Source organism: Cervus elaphus, chromosome 12, assembly GCF_910594005.1.
Source record: "Cervus elaphus chromosome 12, mCerEla1.1, whole genome shotgun sequence".
In the NCBI taxonomy this organism is placed as follows: domain Eukaryota; kingdom Metazoa; phylum Chordata; class Mammalia; order Artiodactyla; family Cervidae; genus Cervus; species Cervus elaphus.
This window is the reverse complement of record NC_057826.1, coordinates 68,239,400-68,255,569: the sequence shown is the minus strand read 5'-3', so window position 1 is coordinate 68,255,569 and position 16,170 is coordinate 68,239,400. Positions and strand designations below refer to the sequence as shown.

The 16,170-nt window shown below is 39.1% G+C and overlaps 1 protein-coding gene across 5 annotated transcripts in view; it reads left to right on the top strand.

Annotated features, from left to right (window-relative positions):
- Nucleotides 1-16,170, top strand: part of CDIN1 (CDAN1 interacting nuclease 1) — a 229,269-nt gene that overhangs the window by 114,970 nt on the left and 98,129 nt on the right. For all 5 annotated transcript variants that reach the window (XM_043919271.1, XM_043919269.1, XM_043919272.1 and 2 more), the window contains 2 exons: nucleotides 6,634-6,699; nucleotides 7,302-7,407. In XM_043919271.1, the coding sequence (XP_043775206.1) occupies nucleotides 6,634-6,699; nucleotides 7,302-7,407 (172 nt within the window). The remainder of the gene's footprint in view (nucleotides 1-6,633; nucleotides 6,700-7,301; nucleotides 7,408-16,170) is intronic.

Sequence of the window (16,170 nt, the reverse complement as noted above, 5' to 3'; positions counted from 1 at the left end):
CTGTTTAGTGGAAACTTGCCTCAGACCTCGCATCACAGTTATTACTTCACCCGCCCACCCCCGAACAGCTTGCCCTGAATTCTTTTTTACTCTACCATGCTGACTTCTGACTTGTCCCTTCTCTTGTGGTGTTAAACCAAAAGAATTTAGAATGATAACAGCTGAAGCTCCAATACTTTGGCCACCTGATTAGAAGAGCCCAACTCATTGGAAAAGACCATGATGCTGGGAAAGGTTGAGGGCAAGAGGAGAAGGGGACGACAGAGATTGAGATGGTTGGATGGCATCACAGACTCAATGGACATAAATTTGAGCAAGCTCCAGGAGAGAGTGAAGAAGAGGGAAGCCTGGTGTGCTGCTGCAGTTCATGGGGTCGCAAAGAGCCGGACACGACTTAGCGACTGTAGACAACAGCAACAGAGTAAGATACGGAAGGAAGAGTTTTGCGTCTGTTGTCCATGTTCATGTTCTCTGTCTCCAGAACCACCAGTCAATGGGGGCCAGCCTACCCTGCCTCACTATGCACTGTTCTGACTTGTGACCCTCCCCCCCCAATTTGTTCCCTGTCTTTAGGGCACTTTAGTTTTCACTAGTATTGTCCCCTAAAGACGTAAACAAAGGATAAGGTCAGAGCAGTCAGTTGTATTCCTTATTAGTGGCTTTGATAAGAGGCTTTGGGAGAAAAGATTGAAACTAATAGATGTAATGAAATTTTTAGGTCCTCTAAAGATTTCATTCATTTCGGTCTCCCCATTAAATGCATATCTGTTCTATATACCTTTGCACATGTTTTGCATAGCATAATAACATCTATTATCAAAACCCTGCTAAATTCTTTAATTAGGTAGGAAGCCTGTGAAACTTTCTTCTAGAGAAGATAGACATATGGGATGTGAAGGCCACAGCTCCAATTATTGAATGAAACAGTATTTGGGGATTAAAAAAAAACACACACAGAAAAACAAAATACTTGAGTAGAAAAAATATACTGTAGTTTTCATTTGTATTGAAGGGTCTTTTTTGCCCTTCCCCAATTTAATAAAAAATGTAACCGATGTTAAAAAGATTCTGTCATACAAGGTATTTTAACCTAGGATTTTAGAAATCTTTTGACAAATTCATAGATAAAAGGCCATGTCAGAATGTTATTTTCCTTTTCATTTTCAGATGTTATGAACTGGAATTTTGCATAATTTCTCTGAGAATAACTGCATTTCTTAAATTTAAAGCCTTTTAAGGAAACAAAAAAGGAAAACTTGAAACTTTTTCTTATAGTCCTCATGCCTTGCTATGATTCTTAAGTATATGTTAACTAGTTTAAGATGTGTTTTGTTCTCTGACTCAAAATCAGCCCTTTCTTTTAAAAAAAGAAATTGTGTAATTAGTACTTAATTGCTGTGGATATTTTGGGCATTTAGAGGAGAGGGTAATTAAAGGCCAGAGAAATTAAACTTTCACAGTGATCTTTACATTTATGTGATTCCTTTTTTAAAATGTCCTCCGAAAGCAAGCCTGACAACTTAAAAATAAATGAAGAACTGCATTGTTTTGAAAAATTTAGCATCAGTTTTATCTGTAGATGCAGTTTCATTGGATTTTTAGTTATATTGGAGAAAGGATCATTAAAATGCTGGAAATCAAGAGTTGATTTTGTTCACCTCCTCTTCAGGCCGGTGTCAACTAAACAATGTCCAAGACCCATCCCCGCTCTTGTGTTTTCAAATCTTCTAGGGGGAAAATGAGAATTTTTTTGCCACTTCATAAATATTACACATGATGAAATTTAAATATTTGCCATAATTAAAAATTATATATTGTCTGTTGGGACAAACCAGAGCTTGGTTGAGATGGGCTCCTATCTGTATCTGGCTATTTGAAAGACCCAGCTGGTTGGCCACCTGATGCAAAGAACCAGGTCCTTGGAAAAGACTCTGATGCTGGGAAAGATTGAGGGCAGAAGGAGAAGAGGGACAACAGAAAATGAGATGGTTGGATGGCATCACTGACTCAATGGACATGAGTTTGGGAAAACTCTGGGAGATAGTGAAGGATAGGGAAGCCTGGCATGCTGCAGTCTATGGGGTCGCAAAGTTGGACATAACTTAGTGTCTGAACAATAACAAAAAGGTGTTGGCAGTCACTTCTGCTGACCTCTTTCATTGTATCATGTGTAAGTTGGAATGTTAGAAGACTATAAGCTCAGAAGTACTATGCTTCATGAGGTACCCTTTATCTAAAAATCCTACATTTTGTGGATCTAGAGGCTAGTGAGTCTTCCTTTAAGTGAAACTATTCTTATATTAATTTTGATAATGAATATTTGGACTGTGACATTAACAAGCTTGTTCTTGTTTAGTGGCTAAGTCGTGCCCCATTCTTTGCTACCCTATGGACTGTAGCCTGCCAGACTCCTCTGTCCATGGGATTTTCCAGGCAAGAATACCAGAATGGATTGCCATTTCCTTCTCCAGGGGATCTTCCTGACCCAGGGATCAAACCTGTGTCTCCTACATTGGCAGGCAGATTCTTTACCACTGAGACCCCAGGGAAGCCTTCTAACAAACTTAGTATTTATGAGATATATTGGGCATTTTCAATATACGTTAAGTCAGAAGAGCCCTGCTTCGTATTTGCTACATTCACTGAGTGAGTTAGGTATACAGGATTTGAAGATTGATTTCATATTGATCCCCAACAGTTTTAGGAGTTATACGAAAAGTGCTTTTCTGAAACTCTCCTCCCAGGCTTTTAAACTAATGTTATTCTTTCTTCTTTCTCAGTCCTCATCATTTTTTCTTGAAGAAAACAAGAAGTTACTTAAACATCCAGCTTTCCACTTGGAAAGTTCAGAGAATCATAAGTAACCACTAGGCTCCAATATGTATAAAAAGCCCTGAGAACTCTGGTGAAACTTAAGATTCTAAAGGAAAATAAAAATTGAAAAACTCATTATGGAAGAGATAAAAAATCTAAACAGGTCAGTAACCATCAAAAAAAAAAGTAGTAAAAGTAACCAAAGAGCTACACATTATAGTAGCACCAGGCCTGGATTGCTTATTGAGTTGAATTCTGCCCAAACATTAAGGAATGGATAAATCCAATGTTATTTAAAATATTGCAGACCAAACAAAATAGGAAAACTTCCCACCTTGAACTTTGGGTCACTTTTGCTGTCTTAAATCAGGAAAGAAAATTACTAAGTCAGTCTGGGTCAGCTTTGTTGAAGACACGGTACTCTTAAAAATGCACTTATAAAAAAAAAATAAAATAAAATTAAAAAAATGCACTTATATTTTATTCATTTATCCATTTGTATATTAAATATATGCCAAATGGCCTCCCTGTTGGCTCAGTGGTAAAGAATCTGCCTGTAATGCAGGAGATGTGTAGGAGACACTAGTTTGGAAGATCCCCTTGAGGAGGAAATGGCAACCCCCTCCAGTATTCTTGCCTGGGAAAAACCATGGACAGAGGAGCCTAGCAGGCTAGAGTCCATGGGGTTGCAGAGAGTCAAACACAAGTGACCGCAGACACACACACACAGGTTTTTGTTGGTGGTGAGAACAGGGCAGTGAATAGGGTTTTTAAAAAGGAAAAGAAACATTTCCTGTCCTCAGAGCAGAGGCTTCAGGCTCTGGGTGTGGTGGGAGCCAGGCCTATGCACAGTAAGACAAGGGGATGAACAAGGAATGAGGCAGAGGTGGTGTTTTGGGTGATGAGTGAGCGTAGCCTCTAGATCTTAGAGTTTGAACCCTGACCCACCAGATGGTCAACCAAATTTTAAATCCATACTCAGTGATTTGGATAATGATCATGGTAAGGAATGTTTAACTGTCTGAGAACCAGAAAAGGAGCAAAGGCCAGGAAATCTGGTCAGATAGATGGGGTTGACTTAAAAATCTCCCAGTAGGGTGATCTTTGATAGAAACTTCCATCTCCTGGGGCTGAGACCAGGTGAGCAGGGCCAGCTCTTCATGAATTCCACTTCCTAGATTTGTCCTGTCATTTTCTCTGAATTTTGCCAAGTAAAGGAAAATCTAGGTTGAAAGGAATAGTGTGAAGGTTGAAACAGAGGAGGTAAGACAGTTAAGAGTTTAGAAAATAAAGAACAGAGACGATACCCAATGCATAATAACAAAGTGTTTCAGATGTGTGGAATAACCTCTTTACTTAAAAAATAAAAAATGTAGTATTGCTGATGGTGGCACAGGTTTCTAGAAGCTGTCTTTTTCAAACAGTTACGGTTGAATCACCTTTGCGCTGAGAAGGAGGGATGTGGGGGTGGTGTAGAGAAAGTATAGGAGTACTGTGTTACAGTTTGAGTTTCTCCACAGAAAGATGGAGAGATTCTCTGATGTTTATGTTCAGTTTGAGGAGTTTAGGTGTTTTTTTTAATTTTTCACATTAAGTAAGTCATGAAATTTAAACTGTAGGCACTGTGTTAGTAATTTAGGTGCGCTGAACAGGAGTGTAACTGCCTTTTAAGGGATGTTAGTGTATGCATTTGGATTGCTTGGTGACCTTTGAGATTTTGTTTTTAGCCACTGTCAGAAACATCACAATTTCTCCTTCTGAAACAGATTTTGAACACCTGCAAAGGTTGATCAAACTAGGATAGTTTTAATAAACTATTAATCTCTCTTCTTTAATGTCAGCCCAGCTTTTAAAGTCACTCAGTCGTATTCGACTTTTTGCCACACCATGGACTTTACAGCCCATGGAATTCTCCAGGCCAGAATGCTGGAGTGGGTAGCCTTTCCCTTCTCCAGATCTTTCCAACCCAGGGATCAAACCCAGGTGTCCTGCATTGCAGGCGGCGGATTCTTAGCTCAGTTGGTAAAGAATCCGCCTGCAATGCGGGAGACCCCAGTTTGATTCCTGGGTCGGGAAGATCCCCTGGGGAAGGGATAGGCTATCCACTCCAGTATTCTTGGGCTTCCCTCGTGTGTCAGCTGGTAAAGAATCTGCCTGCAATGCAGGAAACCTGGGTTTGATCCCTGGGTTGGGCAGATACCCTGGAGAAGGGAAAGGCTACCCACTCCAGTATTCTGGCCTAGAGAATTCCATGGACTGTACAGTCCATGGGGTCGCAGAGGTGGATACAACTGAGTGACTTTCACTTTCACAGCTTTTAAAACTGTTCATCAGCTACCTGAAACATCAGCTCAAGGCACTTGGGTTGATTTAATAAATGCCTTTTCCATTAAACATTCTTGTAGCCAGAATGCATTGAGAGGACAGAAAATTTTTCAGTCTTGTTCATTTACAGTCTAGTTTTCCAAATTCTCTTTTTTTAAAGTAAGATTAATTTTATTTCCTTATCTGAACAATTATGTTGGTTTTTTTTTTTTTACCTTTCAAACAGGGCAGATTGTTTTGAATTCTAGCATCAGTCCTTCAGAATTTCAGTAAAGGATACCAACTTTAACCAAATATAATTAAATATCTAGTTTAAGTGTATCTTATCATTAAAAGGTTATTTATGTTTAAAATGCTGACCTTTCAGGATGTACACAAGAGTGTTCTAAAACAGAATTTCTGAACGTTGGCCATGAAACCACTGTCTTGGCCTGACAAATGAATTGGAAATAAGCTACCCAACACTGGGAATGGGTCATTAATTTTAATCAAAGGTGATGCAGGAAGGCGAATGGGATGCATGACAATGTCAACAGCCCAGTAGATGTTAAGAGACCACACAGCCTTCCTTGTTACTTGGTTGGGCCATTAGTTGAGGTTGGGTGAAGACAGAAAGCCATGTCTGGAATTGAATGACCAGGTCACTCCAAAATCTAACAGAGAACTGCTCATTTCAGAATCACATTGTAATGCCATTAGAAGTCAAGGACAGCTTTTAGAAAATATTGGAGGATTTTTTTTTTTTTTAAACCTAGCATCTAGCTAGTTTTTTCCAACTTTGACAAGCTCTCTGTTTTCCTGCCTCCTTTCCTCCTGAATGGCTCATTGATATTTACAGAAGATCAAGAAATCGAACAGACTTAGAAAAAAAATCTCAAAGCCTGTTTGCTTTTCAGAATTACATGTTGTTAGTTGTAAAACTCTGGTAAATGCCAGAAACAATAGCAGACCAAAGGTATTAAGCAGGGTAATTAATTCTCTGTGGGGATCTCATTGTCCCTTGTCTCTCTCTTATGTTCTTGTGCGTAGAAATAGTTTTACTAGTTGAAACTAAACTTTCTTAATTGCTTTAATGAAAGCATTTGTTTTATAATTGTAAAAGCCAAAGTGCTTATGCATTACTGTAAGTTGTCAGTATGGACTTGATAACATCAGCAATATTCATGATGGTGGAAACCTTTTCTTTTAATCAGTAAGTATATTTCATTATTTTGAGTATATTTTCAATTATAAGAAAGGTAGCATATGACAGCTTGAATTAATGATGTTTATAATAAAGATATAAAAATGCAGAAGGGACAGAGAGACATTTTTATATCTCTACTTCAGGTTTGTGAAGAAAGTTCATTTATTCTGACACAGCAATGCATATATAAGAATGATATGTGTGACTGCATTAGTAATTTTTACACATTTTTAAGAAAGAAAAGCAATTATATTGCTGTCTTGTTAATGGAATACTGTGATAAGTAATAGTATTTGTTCTTACTGTAGATGAAGATCAGCTTCGTGCAAGGGGTTATGACAAAACACCAGACTTTATTTTACAAGTACCAGTTGGTAAGTCCTTAGACTCTACTATGCATTTGTTTATAGAGTAAAATGATGTGTTTTTTCCCATAACTTTTAAAATTATTAATATTAGCAAGTGTTACCACAGAATCTGTATTAGCTTGATAATTTTGTATTCAAATGTGTGAAATAATTGCAAAAGATTTTTAAATAGCAGAAAATAATAGGTTCAGAAGAAACCTAAGCTTTAAAAATTTTTACCTATGTTTAAGAAATAAACATGTCTTCAAAAGACATTTTGGTTACCATTTTCAAGTCATTTCTCTATATAGTGCATTTTTAAAACAGAGTTCTGTGGAAAAGCCAGGCTCACTTTGGTTTGCTTTTGCATTACTTGTCAGTTTATATAGGCAATCTCAGAATAGGAGAGAGACTTTTGTAAATGACAAAAACAAAAGGGATGTGACTGTAGCATAAGCGTTCCTTGTCACGAACAGATAGGATGTGTTGTTTTATAATTACATCCATAGATGATGGTGAGGGTTAAGCCTCTCTTCATTAATGTGAAGCATGAGCAGAGACCCAGACAGAGTCAGAATTTTCAATCTCCCCTTCCCTTTGCTCTGTATTCGTAATGCTTTGTTCCTTAGCTGTAGAAGGGCACATAATTCACTGGATTGAAAGCAAAGCCTCATTTGGTGATGAATGTAGCCACCATGCCTACCTGCATGACCAGTTCTGGAGCTACTGGAATAGGTAAGGCCCCATTATTTTTCTCTTAAGATAAACGATACTCAGCTGAAATTTCATTAGAAAAAAAATATTTTGTTTAGCTGGTAAAAATGCTGGTAGCCTTTGTTTCTAGTAAATACGCAGACTTGATTAATGTATTCATTTCAGATAATTTCAACTTCTCTGCGTTCATAATGTTGCTTCACTTTTTAAAACAAAAAATCTGTGCGTGAGGTCAAAATTAGTATATACTCCGTTTTACAGTGATAATATTGGTGTCACTTAAAATATGAATTATAGGATGTGATATGTGTTATATTATTGACACTGACTTTTATCCTCTTGATGTGAAAGTTATGCCTTCTATCAGATCTTAAAAAAATATTCTATCCTCAGCTCTCTGAGGAAAGTATCCAAACGATATGAAAGTCAAAATGAATTACCTTCCAGTGATAGAAAAGCATTTACCTACCAACTTCAGCCAACATTTCCAAAGGCATGGGGATCTCAGTGGTTAAGAAAAAGATGGTGTTGGAGAAAGGGGGAGGATGCTGTATTACTGAGTACCCCCTCATGTGTCTGGGCCTGCAGCTCGTCTCAGTTAATACTCACAAGAAAGTGTGATTTGGAGATAATGGGATTTTATTCACAAGATTATTTGGGATAATGGGATTTTATTCCCATTTTACAGATAAGAAAATAATATGCCTGCAGCTAGTTATCACGCATTGTCTTGGTCCCTTCTAAATCCATGCTATTTTTAGTACAGCTCTATTGACGTTTACGACTGTTGAAACTTTGGCTTTTGCTATTGTTGGAGTCCTAAGCTTTCATATCACATATTTTTTACCCATTAGACCAGAAGGTGGGTCAAAGGGTAACCTTCCTAAATTAACTGTGTTCCTTGGTACTGAACAACTTTAAGAATACGACGGTAAGATGGCATTGGTTTGGATCACTAAGGAAGGAGACAGTAACATCTGTGGGCAGTAGTCTTACCCTGGAAGAAAACAGTGACAGTCTCCAGAATTTGGCATTATATTGTTACCCAGCTTTACAAAAGGCCAGTGGGCCTCGCCTGTAGCAGATGTGCTAAACTAGGCCCACTTTTTGCCATGGTAACAATGATCATGACAAAATGCTGAATGTAATGGCTTTCTTGATTTTCTTGTGTAATTGTGCGTAGCATCCGAGCTTTACTTTACAGGGATGGAGGAGGAAAGTGCAAAATGTTTTAGAAATCAATGCTGCTTCAGCGTTTCCTGTCTTTTATTCAGCCATTATTCAAATTAGCAGTAATGTGGTAAATTGAATTTCAGATTTTTAGCAATTTTATGATGAGTTGGAAATAGTAAAGAAAGCATCATTTTTGATAGTATAGGGAAAGCAATGACAAGAAAATCAAATTGTTTAGGTTGCTAAAGGATTTTTTTTTTTTTTTAAACTGCTAAACTCAATCACTGTGCGGCAAGACTATCTTCCCAATTTGGTACTGGTCAGGCCTTTTATGAGAAACAGAATATGAATCCAAAATAGTAAAGCTTACTTAAAAATTCCGAAGGCATGTCTTCATTCTAAAACAACTCAGCTAGCTGTTGTCTCCTCTATGCTCAGCCCTCACCATTTTAGAGGCTTTTTAAAGAATCAAATCACCTGTTTGGTAGACTATGGATTATTCACATGGCTGGAGGGGGTTCTGAGCAATGGATGATTTAATAGTTTGATTTGGACTAGATTTTGGATTCTTTTGTTGCATGCTGCTTTTTAAATTTTAATGATGTTTTATTTATATGATTACTACTATTGCTACAATTACTACTATTAGCTTATGTTTCTTAAACACTTTCTTTGAATGTATGCCAAGTAAGTGCACATAGTTCACTTAGGGCACGTTATATGTTAAGGGGAAGCCAAATTACTCAAGAGGGAAATGCTCTACACAGAAGTCATTAGTTTACCAAATGTCTGCAGAGAGGCCAAGAAAAGCAGGTAATACTGTCATTCAATGTGGAACATAGAGACATTTACCTGTAAGTAAGACTTGTCAGTGATGGGGCATTTTGACTGAAGAAAAACTTAGCCCATTGACCAAAGTTTGGGAATCCTACTCTTTTCATATTTTTGCCTCAACACAACTTACAGCAGTTGCTAAAATTCCTCGGAGTTGGAAGAAATCGTCTCTCCCACCTGCAGGTAACCTTTCAAGGAGGCTGTTGGTTGCAGTTTGGGCTAATTGCTTTATTTGTGTGATAAGCCTCTAGTCAACATAAAACTGTTATCTAATGTCACACTGTTTTTAGATTTTCTTCCAGTTTTATTGAGATATAATTGCCATACAGCACTGTGTAAGTTTAAGGTGTATATACAGCATAATAATTTGACATACATAGGTCACGAAATGATTATCAGAATTGTCACCCTATTTTTAAACATCGGAATCTGTGATGAGACTGTTCAGTTAATGTTTGAAAAATCATAATCTTGTCTAAGCCTATTTTTCTATATAAATAACTACAGAACCCCTAAGTTTTAGTGTAATATTTCTCTAAGAGTTTTCTTTTTATGTAAATTGATGTTCTTACTCACCCTATAGGCAACTCCTGACAAAGTTGACCACACCCTTCCTCTTTATTAAAGCTTTTTGTTGTTTGTTTTTGGCTTCCAAGAGATATTCTTCTGAGATTTTTTCCCTGAGATTCCACCTGTGTATTCTTTCTCCTTTTCTGGTTCTTCTTCCTCTTCCCAGCTCTAGGCTTGAAGGCCTTGGAACTCAGCGCTCACCCTCCTCTCTCTTCTGTCTACATATTTCCTGGAGATCTCACCAGAGACTGTGGCTTTATGTTCCATCTCGTGCTGCTATCTCTAACTTCTACCCCCAGCCCTAAGATTCCCCCCTTGTACACATTTGTTTGTCTAGCCAGCTGTCTGCTCAGTATCCCCTCCTGGATACCTAATAGATATCTCAGACTTTACATATCCAAAAATTAAACTCTTGACTTCTCTCCTCAAGCTTATTAGCCTCTTATTTCCTCTCAAGCTCAATTAGTGGCATTGCAATATCTCCCAATACTCAAGCCCAAAACCTCAAGTATCATCACCAATTCATCAGCAGGTCCGTTCAGCCCTACCTTCACCACATCTCAGATTGTGCCGTGTGTCACCACCCGACCTGCTGTCGCCTCACTGTCTGTCATCTTCTCTCGGACTATTACCACAGTTTCCAAACTGGTCTTCTTACATCAGCCCTTGTACTCCTATGGTCAGAGTTTCATACCCTAGGCAGAGTGACTCTCAGAAAATATAAATCAGACCATGTCACTTCCCTGCTTAAGACTCTTCAGTGGCTTCCCACCACATTTAAAATGCAATTGATATCCTAGCGGGGGGAGATGGGGTGGGAGATGGGAGGGCGGTTCACGAGGGAGGGATACATGTACACCTATGACTGATTCATGCTGATGTATGGCAGAAACCAATACAATATTGTAAAGCAAATATTTACAATAAAAAATTTAAAAAAAAATACAATCCAAACTCTGTACCGTGACATTCAGAGCCCTGTATGACCTGCCTCTCACCATCCTCAATTCTGTCCACACCTGTGCTCTCCCTTCCCCTAGAGTTCTCTCTGCTCTTAAACTTCCTTGGCAGCTTTGTCCATCTTCCTGGAATCTACTCTGCTTGTTTCTACTTCAAGAACCTCACTCTGGCTAATCCTTCTGCTTGGAACTGTCTTCACGTGGATCTCCACATAGCTTGCCCTTTACGATGACATTCAGCTCTCTGCTCAGATTTCCCCTCCTCAAGGGGACCTTCCCCAACCACCCAGTCTAGATGGCATCACCCTCAGTCATTTCTCTCCTCAGTCCATTTTACTTTTCTTCATAAAATTTACCCCTATCTGAGTGAATGAATAAGACTGTAGTTAGAAACATTTAAACACAAATTTACTTGGTTTGAAAGAGCTTTGTTTACCTTTTGTGTTGCTATTTCTAATTACTATGTGTGTGCAGCTCATTCTTTTATAATCAAAACTTCAAGAATTTTTTCTATCTTAATTCACCAAACAAATTTAAATTTTGCAATAGGCACCTTCTCTAAAATCAGATTAAGTATAGAACTTAAGCTGCCTTTCCAGCAAGTAGACCCTCATCCTGGGTATGAACCTTGATTAACGAGCTCCTTAGAACTCTCCACTCTCCACTTCTGAGGGGTTTAAAGACTGCCTCTGAGAAGCAGCATTTGGGCCATAATAGAGACCCAAATTATATAGGGCTATGTATACAGTTGTATAGAAAATACATGTATATTTACATATATCAGTGTGTGTGTATATATGTGTGTGTGTGTGTGTGTGTATCAGATATTTCGGACTATATATGTATACAAATTTATGCAGTTGACAACAAAAGAAATGCTCTCTCATCCTACTTTCTAGTCAAAAGTTGAGTTCTTTGACAATTTCACCTACATTACTAAGTGTATTTTCATTTTGATATGATGACAGTAAAGAAAAAACTAATTCTATAGTCTGAGGCCAGAATATACATGGGTTCTAGCTTGTGGCCTGTCAAAGAAGCAGAAGCAGACACCCTAGGCTCACTTTAGTGGTTGAAGATAAAATGGGTCAGTTTGGATGAAATACTGATGAACCTAAATTACGAAGAGCCACATGCAGCCATGCAGCATGAACAGAGCCCAACAGCACTGAGTCGGGAACACGGAAATCTCATTTGTAAGCTCAGCCCTGTCCCTGGCCATTCTGGGCACATTCTGATACTGTCATCAGTGGAAATCTTTTTAAAGCCAAAGTGCACTTGGTAGCTAATACCTCTCTACTTCTCTCAAAGAAGATCTAAGCTTACTGACTGGAAAGAATAAGGCAAAGTTTTGTTTGAACATGATTTTCCAATTCAGTGATCCTCGATGTAATGGGAGAAATCTATCCTGTTCTTGGGTTTGAAGCCAGGCCTTGCCACCCTCTGGATCCATACCTGGAAAGAGCTTGCTTAGCCTCCCTGAGCCTTTGTGTTTTTTACCTCAATAAAATGGGGTTAATAATAGCTTCCTCACATATTGTTGTGAAGATCAGTTGTTTAATACATACAAATCACTTTCACAGTGCTTGGCAATCAACAGATGTAGTCTCCTCCGTCTCTTTTTCCTGAGTATCATGGTCTGATGGAATGTAGAAGTCTTCTCAGCAGATATTTTAATTTCCTTTTCTGCTAGATAAACTCCTACTCGGCTCACTTCAGCACTCAGCCTGACTGACATCTCTTTGGGAAACCTTCCTGTAGTTCAAGATTGGGTTCAGTGCCCCTCCTGTGTTTTCCTAATAATTTGATAGCATTTGTCAAATATTGTAATTGCTTGTTTACTTATCACTCTCCTCCATTTAATATATTGAGTTCTGCCTTATCTGTTTCATCCATTGTCAAATGTCCAGAAGCCGGTGGGATGCCTGGCACATAGCTGCCAGTAGGTGGTCATAGATATTTATTGAACAAATGAGTATATGAATGAATTTTCTGATGCATAACAGACAACAACGTTTTGAATCAACCACTAAGGATTGTGTTAGACAGTGTGACATTAAAACTCAATAGGAGGACTTCCCTCATGATCCAGTGTTTGGAGCTCCACTGCAGGGGGCATGGGTTTGATCCCTGGTCAGGGAACTAAGATCTTTCTTGCTGCCCAGCACGGCAAGAAAGAAAAAATAAAAACACAACAGGGCCAAAATTGTTTCTTTAAGAATGCCACTCTAAGTATGGTGAGAAAAATGCTTCATTTTTCTAGAAAACTTTTATAGGCTTTCCAGATATAAAGACTTTTGCAGATGTTTACCATGAAATATAGCATGTTTACTTACATACAGTTTTAAAATAGAAAACAATCAATAACTACATGGTAAATACTATGACGTTTTCTAGGCACATGGTTTTAATCTTAGATTGATTACTTGCTTTCACAAAACTTGAGCAAGGTAGGTGTCTCATTTGAGATTTGACATGAAATGCCTTAAAAATCCAAGAGTAAGAATAGAGACCTATGAACATAAGAATAGAGACCTATGTACAATGTGCCCAAATATTTAGGGTTGTGTTTCAAGTTAACAAACAGTAAATAAAGTCTATTTTATCCTGCATGAAGATCTGGAAATTCTCATTTGCATTAAGAATTCCTAGACTCCTTGGAGATCCATGCTGCAGGTGGCACTGTAGACAGAAGTGGCCCCTCTGCATAGCCCATCTCCCTTTTCTTATCACCTTTGGCTCCGTCCTGGGACTTCCCTGATGGCTCAGATGGTAAAGAATCTGAGTGCTCTGCAGGAAACCTGGGTTCAATTCCTGGATTGGGAAGATCCCCTGGAGAAGGGAACAGCTACCCACCCTAGTATTCTTGCCTGGAGAATTCCATAGACAGAGGAGCCTGGCAGGCTACAGTCCATAGGATTGCAAACAGTCAGACATGACTGAGGAGCTACCACCAACACTTAGGCTCCATCCTATACCTGGGAAGGTTTCAAGCACACCCCAGCCTGCACATCCAGGTTCCATGTACCTTTCCACAAACTTCTGCTCTTGGCCATCTCTCAGGCCAGAGGTGCACACTCTGGTGGTCTGCCCTCTTATCAAACAGGCAGGCTCTAGGGATGATCTCAGAGCTCTTCGATCAGGGAGTTCTGGGGTCCCTGGTAACATGGAGCGTGGCCTAGAAAGGTACTGGAGGTGAGAGACATCAGGTAAAGATGTTCCCTTTGCTCCACAGACTTCTCACCCCTTATGTGTGTGTGTGTGTGTATTAGTCCCTTAGTTGTGTCCTACTCTTTGTGACCGCATTGACTGTAGCCTGCCAGGCTCCTCTGTCCATGGAATTCTCTAGGCAAAAATACTGGAGTGGGTAGCCATTCCCTTCTCCAGGGATCTTCCCAACCCAAAATTGGGTCTCTCATATTGCAGGCAGATTCTTTACCATCTGCCTGAGCCACCTTTACCATCTGTCTGAGCCACCAGGGAAGCCCTGGGCTGGGGTTCAACCAGAAGAGGCCAGAGCAGAATCCTCTAAAGTTTGAGTCCAGGCTATGGACCCCTCTTGACTGGGTCTAAAGGATAGTATCAAAGTAAACAAGTATATCTGTCTTCCAAAGTCATTTCTTTGCTGGTATTAGGATATGAGTGGAGATGAGCACCAGAAGAAATAAAGTCTTGATCATATTTATGTCTCCCTGAAAAGATGAAGAGCTGAGTACCATCTGTGGGATTGTTGAACCTTTGGCTCCAGAAAGTCTACTCTCCTAGAGGCAATGCTAAGCTAATACCTCTGCCACAAGAATTGATTTGACTTTAGTTCTTACCTCTAAGTATTTTTTTAAAGATTGGTTATCTACTCAATGGTTTACTGATTGCTTTCTCTGGTCTGTGCTAACTTGAGAGGTGAGGCATTTAGAATGGGGCTGCCGAGCAGTTAGACTCAAGGAAGATATTTTTCAGAGGATGGCCAAAGTTTTTTTTTCTGTATGAAGATACTTCCAGGAAGCCTGCAATTAGCCAAATCACAGATTTCCAGTTATTTCAGTCTTGTTAACAACACATCTGTCTCAAGTTGGAGAATGAGCCTCAGTTATAGATGCTCTTGGAAACCTTCAATTACAGCAGCCTCAGAAAGCACCGCTGCCGTATACTAACAAGCAGTCCTCAGCAGCAACAAGAGACAGATTGACTAATAATTAGCAAATGCACTGCAGAAGTCCTCTCTAAAGGTAAAATATAATAATTTGCTTTTCCATCTCTTATAGTGGAGCCAGTTGTGAGATACTGATGCCTCCTTGCTCCAAACAAATACTTGACATTGTTATTAGCTGGAGTAACCTTGAAATATTTTTTTTAAAGTGAAGGAAGTGTCTTCTGTGTATATAGTACTTTGAGTTTTCATAAGGTACCTTTTTTTTTTTTTTTTTTGCATTTGGAATGTGAATAGCAAGAACTTTCCCCATGAGGGAATTCATGTTTTCTGCCATTGTTAATTGTTTTCAGTGTTGACTTTAAATACAAAGCTGAATGAACATAGAAATGTTGTCTTAGGCTGTTGAAGTGATATTTGCAATAAGGAGATGGTGGTTGAGAAAACTGGTATGAGTTAAAGGATTAAAGGGGGAAAAAAGACTTACAAAGAAATATCAATGAATTATAGTTCCTCAGAAAGTTGTCTGATTATTGTCTTCAGATATATGCAAGATTTTTTCTTTTTGGTTGGTTGACCAGTTTTCCAAATATAGGGACTTAAGAATTGTAGAAAGGATGACTCTTCTTGCTAAACTATTATGATAGAGTTAATATGAGTCACGTATGTTTCCGAAGGATTACCACAAATCAAAAGTTCTCTCGGGAGAAGATGAACGCACATTCTTCTACTCCACCATCTTGTTAGAATAGTGATACCCCATGTCCAAGGCCAAAGGAGAAGTCCCAACAAGATGGTAGGAGGAGCGAAGTCGCATTTAGAATCAAAGCCCATACCTGCCAGAAATGCTCAAAGAGCTCAAACAAAACCTTGTGCACACCAGAACCCAGAGGCCCCACAGAGACTGAGCCAGACTTGCCTTCGAGTGTTTGAGTGTCTCCTGTGGAGGCATGGGTCAACAGTGACTTGCCACAGGGACAGGGGCTCTGGCTGCAGCAGACCTGGGTTACCCAGCCTGTGGCATAAGCCCTCTTGGGAGAGGTCACCATTAGCCCCTCCACAGAGCCACCAAGCAGACAACCCACAAATTGCAGAACAATT